This window comes from Euphorbia lathyris, chromosome 10 (genome assembly GCF_963576675.1).
Source record: "Euphorbia lathyris chromosome 10, ddEupLath1.1, whole genome shotgun sequence".
NCBI classification, from domain to species: domain Eukaryota; kingdom Viridiplantae; phylum Streptophyta; class Magnoliopsida; order Malpighiales; family Euphorbiaceae; genus Euphorbia; species Euphorbia lathyris.
The window spans coordinates 62,184,865-62,202,593 of record NC_088919.1 but is presented as its reverse complement, the minus strand read 5'-3'; the positions used below and the strand labels follow the sequence as shown (position 1 = coordinate 62,202,593).

General features: G+C 33.4%; 2 protein-coding genes and 1 pseudogene across 4 annotated transcripts; all 3 read right to left on the bottom strand.

The window, feature by feature from the left end:
- Window positions 1–1,429: 1,429 nt before the first annotated feature.
- On the bottom strand, window positions 1,430–2,217 carry LOC136208190 (homeobox protein knotted-1-like 3; annotated as a pseudogene).
- Window positions 2,218–8,116: 5,899 nt separating this feature from the next.
- LOC136209264 (replication protein A 14 kDa subunit A) lies at window positions 8,117–10,055 on the bottom strand. 2 transcript variants are annotated; one of them, XM_066000688.1, is made up of 3 exons: window positions 9,928–10,055; window positions 9,387–9,653; window positions 8,117–8,360 (listed from the first exon to the last, which is right to left on the bottom strand). In XM_066000688.1, the coding sequence occupies exons 2-3, from the start codon at window positions 9,643–9,645 to the stop codon at window positions 8,296–8,298; spliced, it is 324 nt and encodes a 107-aa protein (XP_065856760.1). In that variant the 5' UTR covers window positions 9,646–9,653; window positions 9,928–10,055; the 3' UTR covers window positions 8,117–8,295. The 2 variants fall into 2 exon arrangements, with proteins under 2 accessions (XP_065856760.1, XP_065856762.1); XM_066000690.1 differs by having other exon boundaries at window positions 9,824–10,035.
- A 2,589-nt stretch (window positions 10,056–12,644) lies between these two features.
- LOC136209872 (CAAX prenyl protease 2) lies at window positions 12,645–17,319 on the bottom strand. Of its 2 annotated transcripts, none has more exons than XM_066001485.1 (8): window positions 16,983–17,319; window positions 16,676–16,735; window positions 16,300–16,506; window positions 15,714–15,825; window positions 15,269–15,340; window positions 15,005–15,067; window positions 14,291–14,368; window positions 12,645–13,195 (listed from the first exon to the last, which is right to left on the bottom strand). In XM_066001485.1, the coding sequence occupies exons 1-8, from the start codon at window positions 17,187–17,189 to the stop codon at window positions 13,062–13,064; spliced, it is 933 nt and encodes a 310-aa protein (XP_065857557.1). In that variant the 5' UTR covers window positions 17,190–17,319; the 3' UTR covers window positions 12,645–13,061. The 2 variants fall into 2 exon arrangements, with proteins under 2 accessions (XP_065857557.1, XP_065857558.1); XM_066001486.1 differs by lacking the exon at window positions 12,645–13,195 and adding an exon at window positions 13,204–14,160.
- Between the last annotated feature and the right edge of the window lie 410 nt (window positions 17,320–17,729).

The following is a 17,729-nucleotide window of genomic DNA, read 5'->3' as shown; positions in this document are numbered from 1 at the left end:
TGACCAAAATCTTCTACCATATTATATTAGCTAATCGGAAAGCTAATGGTAGTCGTGGAAACTATATGGCATGCATGCGAACGGACTTGGTCTGTCTGTGCACAACCAAAAAAGAAGTTCATACTATTGAGAAAAATGGTAAAATCAAACCCAAAAATGAAAAATTCAAAAAAGAAAAGGCATAATTCTACAAGTATTACAACTTACTGAACCTACAAAAGGCAAACGAAGATTATATGCTAAAATATACACAAAATTAACCATGGGCCACAGTTTTCCAAGTGTGACATAAATGGTGCAAAAGGTATCATGCATCATGCCTATAGTTCCAAATGGAACAATTCTTAGCTATGGCACGAAAATAAAAGATATCAACATTGTAATCAGAATGTGCGGAACTTAAAAATTTAGAAAGTCTGACAGTAGAATTCATTAATAAAGCCAGGTGAGCAAAGGTGTTGCAAACTTCCAAAAACACTAAGGAGACTTTATTTTATAAGTTCAAAGGAAAAGTGTTGCAAACTTCCTTAAAGAACCAATTGCAAGAATGCCAGTCAAAAACACTAATGGGGTGTTTGGTTCACAAGGGGTAAGGGAAAAAGAATCAAGAAAGGAAAACTAAAGGAAATGAAAGGAATAAGCATTAATTCCCTTGTGTTTGGATATGTTTAGGGGAAAGGGAATCCAATTCCCTATAGGGCCTGGGGTAATGGGCTTAACCTAAAGTGGGGTAAGCTCATAATCTAAAATAGGTAAAGGGAATGGTTTTTTTAAACAAAGAACAAAGGGAATGAAACCCTCCCATTCCCATTCCCATTCCTATAGACCCCGAACCAAACGCCCCCTAAAAGACTTTTTAAGTTCTAAGGAAATTTCAATGAGAAATTAGAAAAGAAAGTGACTCTTGTGATTTCATTGAAAAAAACAAATCTTAACAATACGATGATTTGCCCTTAATAATGCCTTTCCAATTTGGCCTTAGGCAAGTAACTGATCTAAAAGTCAATATCACAAGTGTCAGTTTGGTATTGACATACCTATACTTAATTAATACGGTGATGCAACAAATAAAAAGTTAATATATATTCTGCCGGAAGCTCAATTCTCTAAAGAGAATTTTGAGATGGTTTATAAAACAAAATTCATCTCGTTGTTCTAAAAGTAACGGGGAGCTATATTGTAACTTCACAGAAAGAAGAAACGGGGAGCTATATTGAATTCATGCTACATGTCTCAACTTAACATGGATTGCAAAACCCTCCATAATCGACAAAATTGAGTATATTACACTCGCATCCCTTCAATTTAGATGGTTTTCAAAGTTTAGCTCCTTAATGGAGTTTAGTTACTATGAAAACTACCTAAATTGGAAGACTGTCGGTGTACCACAGCAAAATTTGAAGAAAAGATATAGATGATAGTGACAAACTTATTTCTTGCGTTTGCTTTTCGTGGTAGATCCTGAAGGGTTACTATGCCAATTCCTTTTTCTTTGGTTTATGAACCAATTATTTATCTGCTTTAACTGCAAGCCTGTTTCATGCACCAATTTTGTTTTGTCTTCCTCCTAAAACAAAAGGAAAAATTCATGATTGAACAAAAGAAAAGGATTTCCTCCTTCCTGAACAAAAAGTTTGATCAACTACTGAAAAAAAAATCATACTAACAGTTGGATATGGCCACTTGGAATGCGATTGCCACCAAGCTTTTAAGAGAGAGGTGGTATCTCCTGGAAATTTTCCAGCTCTTCTCTTAGAATTTCCTCCCTAATGTCCACAATCTTCTCTTTGTAATCCTAAATGCAGAACGCATCTCAGCCACACTGTAATAATACAGTTTTTAAATATTTTTTATTCTTGAATCTTACTTGCTTCAGTTCATGCTTCAATTCTTTCCTTACATGCTCCATCAATGACCTCTCACTTTTAGTGGGAACAAGTGGGCCAAATCTCATGCAATCTAGCTCGTCCGTACTTCCACCGTACATGTTGGCATCACTATCTTCCAGATCATCCTCATCCTCTGACATCGTGGCACCGGTGCCTTCACCCAATGATGCACCTGCAATGCATCATGATTAGGTTGTAAGCCTAGCAACTTCAATCTGACTGACTATGGTAAACAAAGAAGCATAACAAAAACTTGGGAAAAATCTTTCTGATTCTTGAAGAACAAGGGGAGGAAAAGCAGATAGGTCGGTAAAGATTTCTTGGTCATATTATAGGATAATGGTAAGAAAGGGAGCAAAGTGTAAAAGTCCACAAGTTAATGTTCTGCAACATGCATTTTGAGGTTTAAATTAGAAATAGAATTTCAGGAGTTTCTTGAGGATATAACAGGCATGGCCACTTTGCATCTAAACATGCAATCTGCACACAATTTAGAAAAAAATAGGAGTTTCTTGAGCATGCATTAAAACAGTATGTCTTAAAGAACAAAGTAGAATTTCAGATGTGGTTTAAGATGCATTTTTTCGAATTTCCCAACCTCGTTTTTCGAAAATTTTTATACCATTGGACTCGTCTTAATTAGACGGTCATTTTAAGATCATAGAAGCTCAGGTAAAAAAAATTCCGGTGAACGGAATCCGGCGATCCTATGGTTGTTTTTCTGTGAGAAAACAATACCCAGAAAGTTTTTAAAAAATTCTAAAAAATGTAAAACATCATTCTAAGAAACTTTAATTCTTGACTCAAAGTGAGATTCCTTACGGTTTAGTCCCAATAAATTGCTGAAGTATGTAAAATGGATAAAATTAAGGAAAATGATTTATTGGGACTAAACTGTAAGGAATCTCGCTATAACCCAATAATATAAGTATTTTGTTAACAATATAACAATTCTGTTGGAACAATACAAGTATTCTGTTGGAACAATATAACTATTCTGTTGGAAAAAATGGTACACTGATTTGAAACAATTGGTACACAGATTTATTCTGTTGGAAGAATATAAAAATTAATTCTGTTGGAACAATTGGTATACTGAGTTGTAGCAATTGGTACACTGATTTGAAACAATTAGTACACAGATTTATTATGTTGGAAGAATATAAGAATTAATTCTGTTGGAACAATTGGTATACTGAGTTGGAGCAATTGGTACACTGATTTGGAACGATTGGTACACTGATTTATTCTATTAGAACAATATAAGTATTATGTTGGAACAAATGGTACACTGATTTATTCTATTGGAACAATATAAGTATTATGTTGGAACAAATGGTACACTGATTTAGAACAATTTATTACAATATCGAAACAATATAAGTATTCTGTTGGAACAATATAATTATTTTGTTAGAACAATTGATACACTGATTTAAAACAATTGGTACACTAATTAGAACAATTTGTACACTGGTTTAGAATAATTTGTTGTCGTCTAGCAGTATGTGCTGATTTTTCCAACACATAGTGCTGAAAGGTAGGATAAAAAACGTGCCTAGAAAATTATCAACAAAGTCCAAAACATGTAAATCATCATTTTAATAAACTTTAACTCTTGGCTTAAAGCGAGATTCCTTACGGTTTTGACCCAATAAATTGTTGAAGCATGTAAAATGGATAAAATTAAGGAAAACGTTTTATTGGGACTAAACCGTAAGCAATACCGCTTCAACCCAAGAATTAAAGTTTCTCATAATAATGTTTTACATTTTCTCGAATTGTTTGAGAATTTTCTAGACACTTTTTTTCTCGCTGAAAAATGCCCACTTAATCGTCGGATTCCGTTCACCGGAAATTTTTTTACATGAGCTTCGGGGATCTCAAAATGACCGTCTAATTTAGACGAGTCTAACAATATAAAAAATTTCAAAAAACGAGGTTAGAAAGGTCGGAAAAATGTATTTTAAAGAAAAGAAATAAAACAATTTTCTCTCTCCTATGATGACATCAACGCTGACATCATCCTCCTTCTTCTCCTCTTCTATTCTCTCACACGTTTACTTTTCTTTCCTTTTATTTACAAATTTACCAACTTGTCCTTTTCAATTATTAAACTACGTAGTTTTATTCTGTCACATTATAAGCTTATTGTCACATCATAAGCTCTTGTCACACCAGATCTCACCTATATATATATATATATATATATATATATATATATATATTGAATACAAGAGTAGTGCTAAAATTGTTAGAAGGAAATAAAAAGCAAAATTATATAAAAATCTCCTTACAATTGCACAAAAGCATAATTGTATACCCTAATAACACCAAATTATATGTTCAAGTCAGCTTGAACAATGTTGCATGTCAAGGTCATATCAAGCACATATTTGATTTTGAAGTCAGCTGGATAATGATAGTGAAACTGAAAACCGTAAAACATATATTATTACTATGAAAAGCGTAAATGCGGAATACAACCGAATCTAACACATAGAAAAAGTACAAGCTAGTTAACAATGTAAAAGGAAAGAAGAATCAGCCCTCAGAACTAGCTAATCGGATTCAAAACCGTTACTTCGGATTCAGAGGTGGAACTCTCGAGGTTGGGGAACGAGGATGGAACATAACTTCGTTGAGGGAACATGAGAATTACAAAAGCTCTCAAAATGTAAGGAACTTATTACATAGAAATTGAATATAAACTCTATTATAAACTTAATATAAAACTTTCTATATATTCCTCTCTATATCCCCCAAAGTTGGATTCTAAGCTAGTTTATATAGAGAAAATTACAAGCCATAGTGGCAAAATTGAAATTACATAAAGTAAGAGGATTTTGAATGTTGAAAGAAGACTTTGAATATGTATAAAGGTTGTAAGAAGACTTTGAATTTGATGTAGAAGATGAGACACGAAATAAGGAAACACATGATACTTGTAGGAAAATATGCATTTTTCTTAAATTTGGGTCTAGCATAATGTGTTGACCTTAGTGCTAGGCTTTTGTGCATCTTTTCTCCCTTTCACACTTTGTCCCCCTTGCCTGTCTTTTCTTTTGACTACAATATCAAACATTTCAAAAGGGTGAGTTTTATTTCCACGAATACAAATTTTTATTCCAAAAAATTACAACTTAATTAAATTCTAATAAAGACTTTAACTTTATTGAAAAGATAAAAGAGATAAAAAAAATCTAGAAATATAAAATTAAAATAACTCAAAAATTAATCCTTTTAACTAAGAAAAAGTGAAATTGGACGAAAGTGAGTGAACGTGGGTGAAACTACGAACTAAGAAAAAGTGAAAATGGGTGAAAGTGAATGAAATTAACTGAAAAAATAACTAAAACCAATTAACATTGATTCAAACTCACTAAACAAATTCAAACAAGTACTTTAACTAGAAATGTAATGAAAAAATGACTTAAATTAAGTCGAATGACTCAAAAAATCGTACATAAAAATAGAGATAAAACGTCTATATCAATACTCCTTTTATACTGAATACTTTTAATTTTTTAGCTCCCAACGTGCTAAAATGACAAAACTTTAACAAGTTGGAGGCCAAATGTTTTTACCCTACCCCCACTGAATTTAAAAATTGTCTCCCAACTCCATATGTATAGCTCTGTCATTGGCTAGAAGGCTAAAATCAGCCCCCACATATAGAGTCCGGGCTCCGCCACTACCAAGAGACATCCTAAATAATAGAAATAGATGTGCCTCAGAAAAATGAACCATAAAAGCTTAATGATGCAATAATCATAAACTAGCAAGTCCTTCATTCATTGTTAAAAGGGCTAAGCTGCAAAAATATCCCTAACGTTTTTTGTCAGAAGAAATTTTACTCCGATCGTCTAAAATGGTGCAATTTTACCCCTAACGTTGGAAGCGAAGAGCAATTTTACACATAATGTTGATAAATTAGGTCAATTTGAAAAATAATTCGTCAAACTGTCTTTTCAATCATTAATCTTGTCATCTACCCTTCACACGTGCATCATTATATCAGTAAATAAATAAATAAATAAAAAATCACAAACATATGTTGGAATGTGAAAAGTAAATAAATAAAAAAATATACTATCTTTTGTATAAATTTGACAAAAAAAAATCAAAAAATTCATCAAATTTATAAATATTAATATCCAATTCTATTATTAAATTATAAAAAACATGAAATTCTTTTTTTTAGAATAAATTGATATGCAATTAATGGGGTAAATTACATACGTGGTGTACAACATTTACCCCAAATCACATTTTAATATACAACCAAAATTTTATCACACTAAACCGTACGAACTTCAGGTGACGCACTAAAGTGTACAACCGGTTTTTGTGACCGGTCAATACTGATCAACTATGCCATGTCAGCATTTTTCATTGTAGAATTAAAAAAAATGGGACTCACTCTCTATGAAATGACTAATATAACCTTATTATTTATAAATTTACTAAAATACCATCATCTTCCTCCTCCAACCCTTCTCTCCCATTTCTCTCTCTATATCTTCTCTCTCACTCCTCTCTCTACCATCTCTCTCTCAAACTCAGTAATGGACTAATTCATTGTTTTCTTCACTCCTGTTGATCGTTGCTTTCAAGCTGATTCCTTATGGCTTCCTTTTCCGGCCTCTGCTCATCATCTCCTTCCCTCAAATCTAAAACCCCATTTCTTAAACCCAAATCACTCCCCTTCGACTAAACAACTCGCTTCCATCTACAACGCGACCTCGATTCCTTTCTATTCAGGTTGTCGCGCGTGACATCTCCACCGATTTGTCCAATACAAATGATAAGTTTCCAAGCAAGGTGAAGCTGGGATTGGAGAAAGATTCTCGCGCTCTATGGAGGCGATATGTGGACTGGCTTTATCAGCACAAGGACCTAGAGCTATATTTGGATATTAGCCTCGATTTCAGAAGGCGTTTAAACATATGGAGGATCTGGAGAAGGGAGCTATTGCTAATCCTGAGGAAGGGAGAATGATTGGCCATTATTGGTTGAGGAATTTGGAACTTGCGCCTAACTTTTTTTTTGAAAACGCAGATCGAACGGACTTTTGATGTCGTTTGCAATTTTGCCGATCAAGTCGTCAGTGGCAAGGCCAGTCTTGTGATCCCAATTTTTCCATTTCTCCGCTTGTTTGGTTCCTTATGTCGGATCGTATATTTTGATTAGTCGAGATGAAAGTTAAATTGAGAATCATGGTGCGATGGACTCGTTCTAATTATTATGTAGCAAGCTGAATTAAAGCCAATATTTGTCTGATTTCTTCTACTTTTGAGATGTGAAACCTCATTAGTCATTATTATTCTGTGATCGAGCTATTCTTTTTATTGAGATGTGAAACCTCATTAGTCGTCATTAGGGTTGAAGACGTTGAGAGAGAAATGGTAGAGAGAGGAGTGAAAAAGAAGATGGAGAGAGAGAAATGGGGGAGAGGGGTTGAAGGAAGAAGATGAGGATTAGTAAATTTATAAAAAATAAGGTTATATTAGTTATTCCATAAAGAGTGGATCCCACCTTTTTAAATTTTACAATGAAAAAATGCTGACGTGTGGGAGATCACAAAAACCATCATTGACGGTCACAAAAACCGACTATACACTTTAATGGGAGATCACCTGAAGTTCGTACGGTTTAGTGTAACAATTTTAATTGTACACCAAAATGTGATTTGAGATAAAAATTGTTCACCACGTATGTAATTTACCCGCAATTAATGCAGAATAAGAAACAAAAATATTTGTGTTTTATAATAGAAGTAAAATTGACCAAAATTACAAACATTAAGAATAAAATTGCTCTTGGTTACCAACGTTAGGAGTAAAATTGCACCATTTTAGACGTTAGGAGTAAAATTGCTCCTGACCCAAAACGTTAGAAGTATTTTTGCACCTTTAACCCTTGTGAAAAAAAATGATAAGTTACCAAAATGTCCTCAAGATTTTTAGAAAAGTATCAATTTAGTCCCATAGTATAAAATAGCATCATTTAAACCCCAATGTTTGTGAAATGGTGCCAATGACCTTGGGTAACAGAACTTGAAGCTAAATTAGTACCATTTCACAACGTTGAGGTCTCAAGTTCCGTTATTCAGGGTTAAATTTGTAACGTATCACAAAAATTAAGACTAAAACTGTGCTATTTTTGTAAGTTAGAGTTAAATTGGTACTCTCCAAAATACCTTAAACCATTTTGGTAACTTATCCTAAAAGGAACAGAATAAGATCTCTAAGTATTCACCCAACTATACTGATTGTTTACAGTCGGTCTGATCAAAGAAATATCCAAAATAGTATCTGATAGCATTCATAAACACCTATCTAGTTACATCAAAGGCCAGAAAACACCTAAAAAGGCTACTACTTAAAATGAGGCCACAGACACCTCAAAGGAACAAGGTCTGGTATTCTCCATTAGCAAGCTGACAAAGTTGATTGAACGAAAATGTATCTGGCAAAATAAGAAACAAATTTTCAATGAGACGTAACCAGTTATCAAAATAAGAAAAGAATTTTCACTGAGAAACACGTCAGATACCTAAAAGACATGGCATTACAGTTTCTAAGCAGCTTAAACCCTAGAACCCATCAAACTCATAGGTGTCAAGAAAGTTTCAAAAATTAGATGCAATTGTCCAAAGATTGTATTGACCAAATTGAACTGAGCACATATTAGATAGAATGTCAGTCATAGTTATTAAAAGCGTATGGCGCAAGGGGGTTATGGAGCTTTGGCGCAGGGCGTCAACGCGTGACTGAGCAACACAAGGCACACTATATGTAACCACCATAAATGATAATATTGAAAATATAAGAAATGGTAAACTTTAAAATCAAAATGCAATAAATACGAAATTATGTCAATGTTCTTAATCATAAATTCTAACATGCAATAACCCTATATTCTAAAGTTAGAAGTGTTCAACTAAATAGTAAATCCTAAATTGACTAATAGCTACTTCTCATCAGAAGTCTCCAACTTCATGTTTTGTCCTTGTTTGCTTCCTTTCCTATGGTATTTTACTGTCGTTCTGTGCTTCCTCTTTCCCTTGTCCCCCTTTATGCATCTCTCTCTCCCCCCTCTTTTTGCGATTGTTCAATTTGAAAGTGTGTGTGCTTTCCTTTTGTTTTTGTATATTTTTGGACACTAGATGGTTCTAATCGAACAGTGGAATTGAACATGTGGGTAAATAATATAAAACCCTACAAAAATAACATGTGAAGGCACACCTCTGATAACACAGTCCAAGCGCACAGAGGCACGACTTGGTGTCGCCAGAGCAACATTGCTCACCTTAGGGTGTGCTAAAGCGCACTATGAGACTTGTGAGCCTTGTGCCATTAAGTTGAATGCAACTTACAAATTTATGCACATGATTTGCCTTTATCTTGAATAATTAAAAGAGAGCTATATAATGCAGAGTCATGGTGAAATCAGGTCCAAAGCAGAATAAGCAGAAAAAAAAGAAGAAATTACCAAATGTGTCACCAAAGTTGGTCCAAATCTCAGCTTGGATAGAGGTTTCCGTATCAGCAATGCCAATGACCTCAATAAAAGTGGTAAGAGGAGCAGAAGGTGGAGTGCCTTTTATAACAAGCCGGAGATCATCGGTAGATTTCCCGATTACAGATCCTACATCAGTTCCAAGAAATTGGATCACTGTGCGGACTCTTTTCCGCAAATGCATCGGCAACAGCGCACCGTTCACAAAAATTGCAGGTTTCGATGTATCCATACCCTAATCTACAATACAACCACATAAGAAATCAAATTGTATGTCAGATTTCAATTCGATTAAAGGAGGGGCAAAGTTCTACTCCAATTTCATGAATCAATTATACTAGATAGAACAATCCTTAGTCAGGCATAATATCAAACAGGTAACATACAATCAATCGACGATATCTAGATACCTGGAAAATCAGAGTGAAACGAAATCGAACGGAACTAATCAGGCAACTGGATTCTCAGCTGTTAAACAGCGTGCGAAGAGGAATTTAAGGGCTTAGAATATTACCTGATACTGATAATGTATGAAGATCGTAGATGAGGGACTCCAAAAAAGACAGCGGCAGGTTTGTGTTTTGTGTGTAGTAATTAGAATCCAAAAAGGCGCTAAAAATGGAGCCGTTTGGCGCCTTTTTTCCCCCGAATTTTAATATTAATATTTGGTCAGTATAAAATGATAACAGCCCACCCAAGAGTACGAGCTTGGGCCGAGTTGTTCCAAGCCCAGCCCAACATAAGAAAAGTAGAACGATGGGTTTCCCTTTCCAATACTTGGCCTGTTTGGAATTAAAATATATTAACTGTTTGTTGTTAGTAACAGATGGAATTGAAATGTAAAATTTAACTCTAAAAATGGAATTAAAACGAATACTTAATCAATATTTAGGGTTATAAGTAGGAGTGGGATTGATTTGGTTGAATTCCAAAATTTGAAAATTTCTAGAATTGTATGGTTTAATTATCAAATGAGTATAGCTCAGTTGGTACACCTCTGATTTCAGAGATAGAAGGGGATGGATTCGAAAGATAAATCATGTATCAATTAAATTTTACAATTAAATTAGTGGTATTTTATGTGTATTATCAAAAAGTTAATTTGTTTTATTTATATTATAAAAACTCTAATATTTTTTTCACTTTTGTCAAACGAACCGTTATCTCTATTTCAATACAAAATTTTCCACTTTCCGCCTCCATGGATACTTCTTCTCCCTCTTAGAATTAGATGGCTTAATGGAAAATAAAATCAATTCAGATCATTAATAAACAAGTGGCTGAATTTATGAAGAAAAAATGTCAGTAAGAAGAAAAAGAAACAACAAATCCACATAAATAATTCCATTTAAATTTAAGGATATTAATTGACATTTACTTGACATATTCAATATATATTTAAGAATCTTTGATATTTGAAGAATAACTTTCACTGTTGTGAAACACTTGTATATTATTACACTATTTGTGAGGTTCATGTAACTAACCCATTAAAAAAACAACAATAAAATACGGTATATTTATCAGATTATTTGGTTTGAATACAATCGGGATATTTATCAGATATTTGGTTTGAATACAATCGGGATATTTATCAGATTATTTGAATATTTATCGCTTATATATTATTAATTAATGAAAACGATAAAAATATTATAATTATAAAGAATTTTAAATTGTTTTCGTGTATAACTTATTCAATTATAATAAATAATTTAACATGTGCACAAATAAAATGTATACATATATTATGAAAGAATGTTCATCAAATATTATATGATCCATATCATGGACATAAAACACATTTAATGATACAATTGAATCTGATCGTAAAAAAAAAAAAAAAAAAGTTACGAATTAAATCCAATTCTGAATATTTTTATTCGATATATGTCTCATTTCGAGAATTTCTAAGATCTCTTCTTAATCTTAATCCTAATTGTATGGATAACCAATCAAACCAACATTATAAACATAAGAAGTGAATTCTGTCAGTGGTTACTATTTAAGTAGAAGGTAGTCTCGCTATGCTTTGAGATTTCTAAACTTTCAGGGTTTGATTGGATGAAAGGTAAGGAATGGTTAATAAAGGAAGGGTAGAGAAGAGTAGGGAAAGGTAAGGAAAGGGAAGGAAGGGTAATTTCTAACCCCTCCAAACCCACCAAATTGAAGGGTTCAAAATTGGATGCAATTTGTTAAAAAAAAAAACCCTTCAAACCCCCTCCAAACTCTTACCCTCCTAATTTTTTTGTGTTCCAAACATGGGTTCGTAGAAACCCTTACTAACCCTTCCCTTACTAACCCTTCTAAACCCTCCATCCAATCAAGCCCTCAGGAAACATATAATGTATAGTTTTAATTATATAAAAAGTGTAACAACATCGTTACATTATTTGCGGAAAAACCTTAAAGTATAATGGTTCTTGAGCAAAGTAAATATTTAATGTGGAAATGTTTGATACCATGACAAGTCTGCGTCATGACTCATGCATCTATTAAGGGTTTAACAAAAACTCGAGTAAGAATAATAATGCAGGTATTTTGAATCTATTTGGATATGGAGTGCGGTATTAACTGTGTGATCGCTCTTGGTACGAAGTTATTTTTGGATGATGGTGAAAATGAGTCGTAGAAATAAAATAAAAAAACAAACATAACAATTAAAAATGGATTGTTCGATGCGCTTTCAAAACTGCATTGAAAAACTAATATAAAAAAATCTAAAATATAATAGTGATTTTTTATTTTAGATTTTGTTGTTTTTACGTAATTCATGCGTCTTTTCTTGCTCAATGGATATCTCCGTTGATGGTTTCTCTTCTTTAAAATGCGAAGTTCTTCGAGACGAGGCATCAACAATGAACTTTGATAAATGTAAAGTCAAGTGAGTAGACGACATGAACAATGGATTTGAAATTTCCTTTTTTGGGGGTCAACCGATTACCTTTGAATATGTTTAGACTTGAAATTTCCTTGTTTGGGGATCAACCGATTACCTTTGAATATGTAAATGACTTTAAACGGTATGTTTGTCGAATCATCAAACAAACTACCAACCTGTACTTAAAAAGATTTTTTCAGATCCATAATTTTTTGTCATAAAAGGAGGTATATCGTATATCTGTCTTTGAAACCAATTGCCAAGGTGTTACAAAGAATGCCAATTAAAACGACATCCATATGACCGAAAATCACTAAAGAAATTTAACTTGCAGAGAAAGCAATACCAGCTAGCAAGTTCAAAACGCACAGCATCGTGCTCTGTATAGAATCTTACAATTCATGTTCAATTGTGTGGCAAAGGAAATAAGCACAAGAATTTAGTTGTACAAGCAAGAAAATATTAAACGCCTGAAACAAACAATACAAAACTCACAAAAACAAAAGAAGACAGTGGCTTTACTGCTAAACTACCCAATTATAAGATCCAGAATTACACAAACCCCGATTCTTAATACCGTTAGCGATATTACGAAGGATTCTCTGATTATCTAAGCTACCTCCCTCAAAATTACAGTTGTTTCTCTCCCTCAAAATCCAATACACATCTGAGTTAAAATCCATTCTTCGAATGATAGATTGCAGTGATTAGCACGTAGCCTTCCTCGACATCACAACCAGCTGACTATTCGATGCCATTTTACTATCTCAATTCCAGGAACAGTATCCATGCCAACAACTACAATTAATTGTTCTATCATTGTACAAATTAGGCTGTGTTATTGGAAACAGAAGCCAAAGGAATGCAGCAACTCCAGCGACAAATGCCAGACCGACCAGCCCTGAAGTTCAAAAGCCACCACAAAGATGATACTCAAAGTTATAGTTTGCTCGAAGATTAATTAGAATACAAGAAATGTTATAAAGTAACAGGGAGGTCTTAAAAGGATGTTTAATGCTTTGACAGATTTGAAAAGGCAGACAATGGACTCTTGTTTCAGTCAGATCGGTTCGTATATATAGGCCTCTAATTCACAGTTCATGAAGGCTAGACTCTAAGCTCAGTGAGCAAAATTTCTCCACAGCTACTTGCAGAAACTTGGATTTGTTTTGTGACACTAACAAAATAATTTGTCTGGTCTTTCAAAGTTTTACAGGAATTGCATCAAACAGGGTACCAAAATATTCAGTTACTATTTCACCTCTTGATTAAAATGCAGCAAACTCAACCAGAATCCAATTAATATTATCCATAAGCTACCTAAATCCGCCCAAACCATTTTTATGACAAACAATATGTATATTTTTAAGCGATCATTGCCCTAATCTATTATTTGTATATCGATCTGTAATCATTTTTTTTGTTTAAGCATACAATTTCCTGAAATGTAACCAATAAAAAAATATATCTTGTAAAGTTGTAATCATTTATACAAATAAGTCCGTATAGCAACTAGCTAATGTATTAGATCAGTAACCTACAGTAAATCCTAAAGAAGTATTTTTTTAAAATTGACCAAGAAAGACCTCATGTGTGTATATGAATCAGTTGGAGCAAGTGCTCAATGCTGATCTTGTATCGAGGATGAAAGAGGATTATGAGTTCCCAAGGGCTCCTTTGTTGTTTACTCCTCTTATTTGGTTCTATTCTATGTCAAATTGTAAGAGCTTTATAAATCATACTTCAAATGCTATAAAATCTCATTAAAATAACATAAATCAGATTTATTCTAGGCTTCTGTTTTTTCAATGCTTTTTTTCCGGCTTGAATTCCTTTTCTGTAAGCTTTATATGAGATTGTCTATTTCTGAAATAAAAAGACAATTTAAAAAATTAATGAAAAAGAATTAAAAAATCAATTGTTGTCTACCAAAATTTGGTGTTCAATCTAATCAATTCTTGTCTACCAAAATTTGGTGTTGTGTTTAGTCATATACCTTTGCTCCTTGCGAACAGCACAGGCAATCCCATCATATTGCAAAACATATGAGCAACTATTGGCGCAAGCAGATGTCCTGCACATAAATATGCATACATCATGAATTATGCAGGAAAATATCCTGGAAGGCACAAACTAAAGATGTCATAGCAAAAGCATGGAAGCATTTATCTCTAAGTAAGTAGCACCAATATTTAGTTGAAACATCTTATTTAGTTTATGTATCTCCCCTCAATCAAAACAAATCCTAGAAGAGATTAAGGTACACTATACAAAAAATTCTTAAACGAGGTGGCTAGAACTAACCCTAAAATCCATCCTTGATTTCCTCCTTCCATTGGTAATCCATATCTCATATTTTATCTAGGAGTCGTGTACTCGGAATATTTGGCCTAAAATAATCTTTCCGTTAACATCTAAGAATATGCTTTCAAACTCCATAAGAAAATGCAAACTGCACTGTTGTAAGCAAGAACAAAACACCAACTTGGCACATAACAAATAAATCCAATGATTATGGGCATATTATAAAAACAACTCGTTGGATGCAAAACTCACAGCAATTTCTAATCATCCCAGACTAAATCTACCAGTATAATTATAGTATGTCTACCAGAAAGCACCTCTTTGACACCGGCAATAAAAGATCTCTAGCTAATATAGATGTGAGACGTATGTACCTTCTTATGACTTATCAACAACATATACTTACCAGTTCGAATGTAAAGAAAAGAAGCATATGAACCAAAGACCACAGTGTAGCCAAGCTGAAGACCTGGCAAATGTACACAAATCCGCAATCAAACAAAAGTCACAGCCTCACAGGCAAAATATGTGATTGGGAAAATAAAAACATCAATTTGGAACAATATTCAAGTTGTATTTCTACGACAATTTATTTTTTCTAATATACAAGTTTGATATAAGCAACAGATATAGCACCCATCTAACCCAATGCACATAAAGCTGAATATACCTACAACAACAGAGGCCTTAAGAAAGCTGTAGTTATGCCTGGTATAGATCTCCATCCAATGGTTTAAATGTGCTGCACATAAAGATTGCAATAGGACATTACATAAGATTCATCTTAGCATCTCAAGCTGCATAAACTATGCAAAACACAAATCAGAAATTGAAACCAAAAATTTATAGAAACAAAAACTATATGTAAGTTTGAGGAAGTGCACCTAAATTATTCTTTGATGAAGCATTGCCAAACAAAAATATTTTAAATATAATAAATAATAGTTACATAAATAGAAAAACTAATCAAGCAACACATTCATAATTCCTAGTATCAAGTCTTTACAACCATCCAATTCTTAAGTGGCCATAATAATTAAAATCCTTGGCAAGATAACAAAGAAAAGAAAATCCAAATCCACAGAGACATGTAGTTGCCAATACTATCACCATACCCAAGCTGAACAGAATAGGACAGAGAAAAATGACACTGTAGATCTTGAATCCTCCACATAGAAGTAAGGGTATCATACATGCTCGAAACACCAATTCCTCTGTCAATGGAGCCTGTGCAGCAGAATGAAGGTTGATTTAATGGCTAAGCTTGTATTTTACCTTCTAATAATTAACTTCTGTCTGAACAGAGGATTCAAACGATATGGAAACTCAAATAGCTGTTTGTAGAAATAACAGATCGATCCATTTATGCAATTGAAATATCAAAATAGTTAAACACACAAACACAAAATTATTAAAGTGAAAAATAAAGGAACCATATAGTAGGATTAAGTACCATATTTTATAGAAAAAACGTTCACTTTTTTATAACTTGGAATGGCCTATGTTTACATAATTTTAAACTAGGCCGATTCCTCAAACTTTAGTACTTGAAATGGAGTTAATACAATTAAGGACAAAATATGTCACTAGTTACACATCTCTCATGCATACACATGCATATGATCTTGAAACTTTTGACAATTAGATAAATCAAAAAGAAGGAAAAAAAAAACAGCTATGCAACATGATGAAGAAACTGACCACTATATAGTTACGCCAAGCCATAACATCGGAAGTAGTTGCTGACATCAAATAAGTGAGGTTTCTTAGGAGACGTTTGGTACAATCTATTGAAAAGCCTCCACCCTCACTCTCCTTGCATATATCCACCAACACTAATGACTTGAGAACCAAAGTTCCAGCGTACATTAAAGAAGTCAATGAAAGAGGAAGGACCACGGCTTGCCACTGTTTCAAATACAAATTGCATTTCAGAATGCAAATTTAGCAATCAGTCACCCTTTTCCAATCTGCATAACATACAAGAATATAAAGCAACAATTATTATATGCATAGCGAACATCTATTTCCCTAATTTTAGCAAAAGCCCTAAAACTCTAATAATTAGGGTACTTACAATATGGTCCAACCGGATGCCATAAAGACCAAGAATATGAGATGCCTCCCTGCTTCTTATCTAATTAGAAGAGTACAGTCAGCTCAGTTCAACAGAGACGTAATGCAAACAAAGAGAAGCTAAAGATTCGCAGTTCGCCTTAAAAATTTCTGTATAATTTCTATTTTAGCGCTAAACAAGTGAGCATCTACTGAACTTCAAAGATTTTAACAATTGAGAATACATTTTAAACTTCAAAATTCTAAATGATCCAAGAAACACTTTGCAGTTCAAAATAGGAAGTGAAACATAGAAGAAAATAACTTACAGGCAGTATAAGAGCACAGCAAAGAATAGAAACAATAGAAGAAATGGCAGCGCATATGAACCGTCGGATCATGAATTCGTTAACAGAAGGAGGCGGAGGTAGCCGTAAGATGAAAGATGGGGCATATAAGATTGCGACGTAGAAGAAAGCCATGGCCGTGCAGGCTATCACTGCTACAGGACATGACAAGCCGGTTTCCTGCTCCATTTTCCGGCTTCTTGAACCCTAGAGAGAGAATTGAATTTTGCGGTGGCTGGCCCGTCTGTCTTTCTTTTCAGGCTCGTTTGACTACCTTGCTGGGAGTTGGAGACGGTTGATTGCAAATTACACCGGTATTTCTTTTACTCTTTTAGTATCTGTATTAATAATAATAAAAAAACCTACTGATTTGCAAATTAAGAAGTGTAGATTTTTTTTTTTCTTTTTTGGTTTAATACCCCTCAACTTGTTCAAAAAAACTTGCTTGATCTTTAAATTTTTAAAATGTCTCGATAACCCCCTAAATTTATATAAAATATTCAGTTAACCTCCTGAACTTGCATAAAATGTAATCAATTGATCACTCGGTTGCAAAAAAAAAGTAAGTCAAATTATTCCACGAATCTTAAAATGTTATTAGATAATTCAAAAATAGATTAAAAATGAAGTTATTACTTGTTCAACTATAAAACATATCTTCTCTAATATTAGAACCGCATACCCCGATCTTGATCGTTTTACTTTTTTTTAAGACGCGTGCAATACATC

Excerpts from the sequence above, each read along its gene's own strand:
- LOC136209264 (XM_066000688.1), bottom strand. The coding sequence starts at position 9,645 with ATGGATACATCGAAACCTGCAATTTTTGTGAACGGTGCGCTGTTGCCG. Across the intron at positions 8,361-9,386 it reads CAACTTTGGTGACACATTTG|ATACATTTTCGTTCAATCAA; the intron begins GTAATTTCTTCT and ends TTATTTTGCCAG.
- LOC136209872 (XM_066001485.1), bottom strand. The coding sequence starts at position 17,189 with ATGGAGCAGGAAACCGGCTTGTCATGTCCTGTAGCAGTGATAGCCTGC. Across the intron at positions 15,068-15,268 it reads TAAGGCCTCTGTTGTTGTAG|GTCTTCAGCTTGGCTACACT; the intron begins GTATATTCAGCT and ends TACATTTGCCAG. Across the intron at positions 14,369-15,004 it reads TTTTCTTTACATTCGAACTG|GACATCTGCTTGCGCCAATA; the intron begins GTAAGTATATGT and ends ATTTATGTGCAG.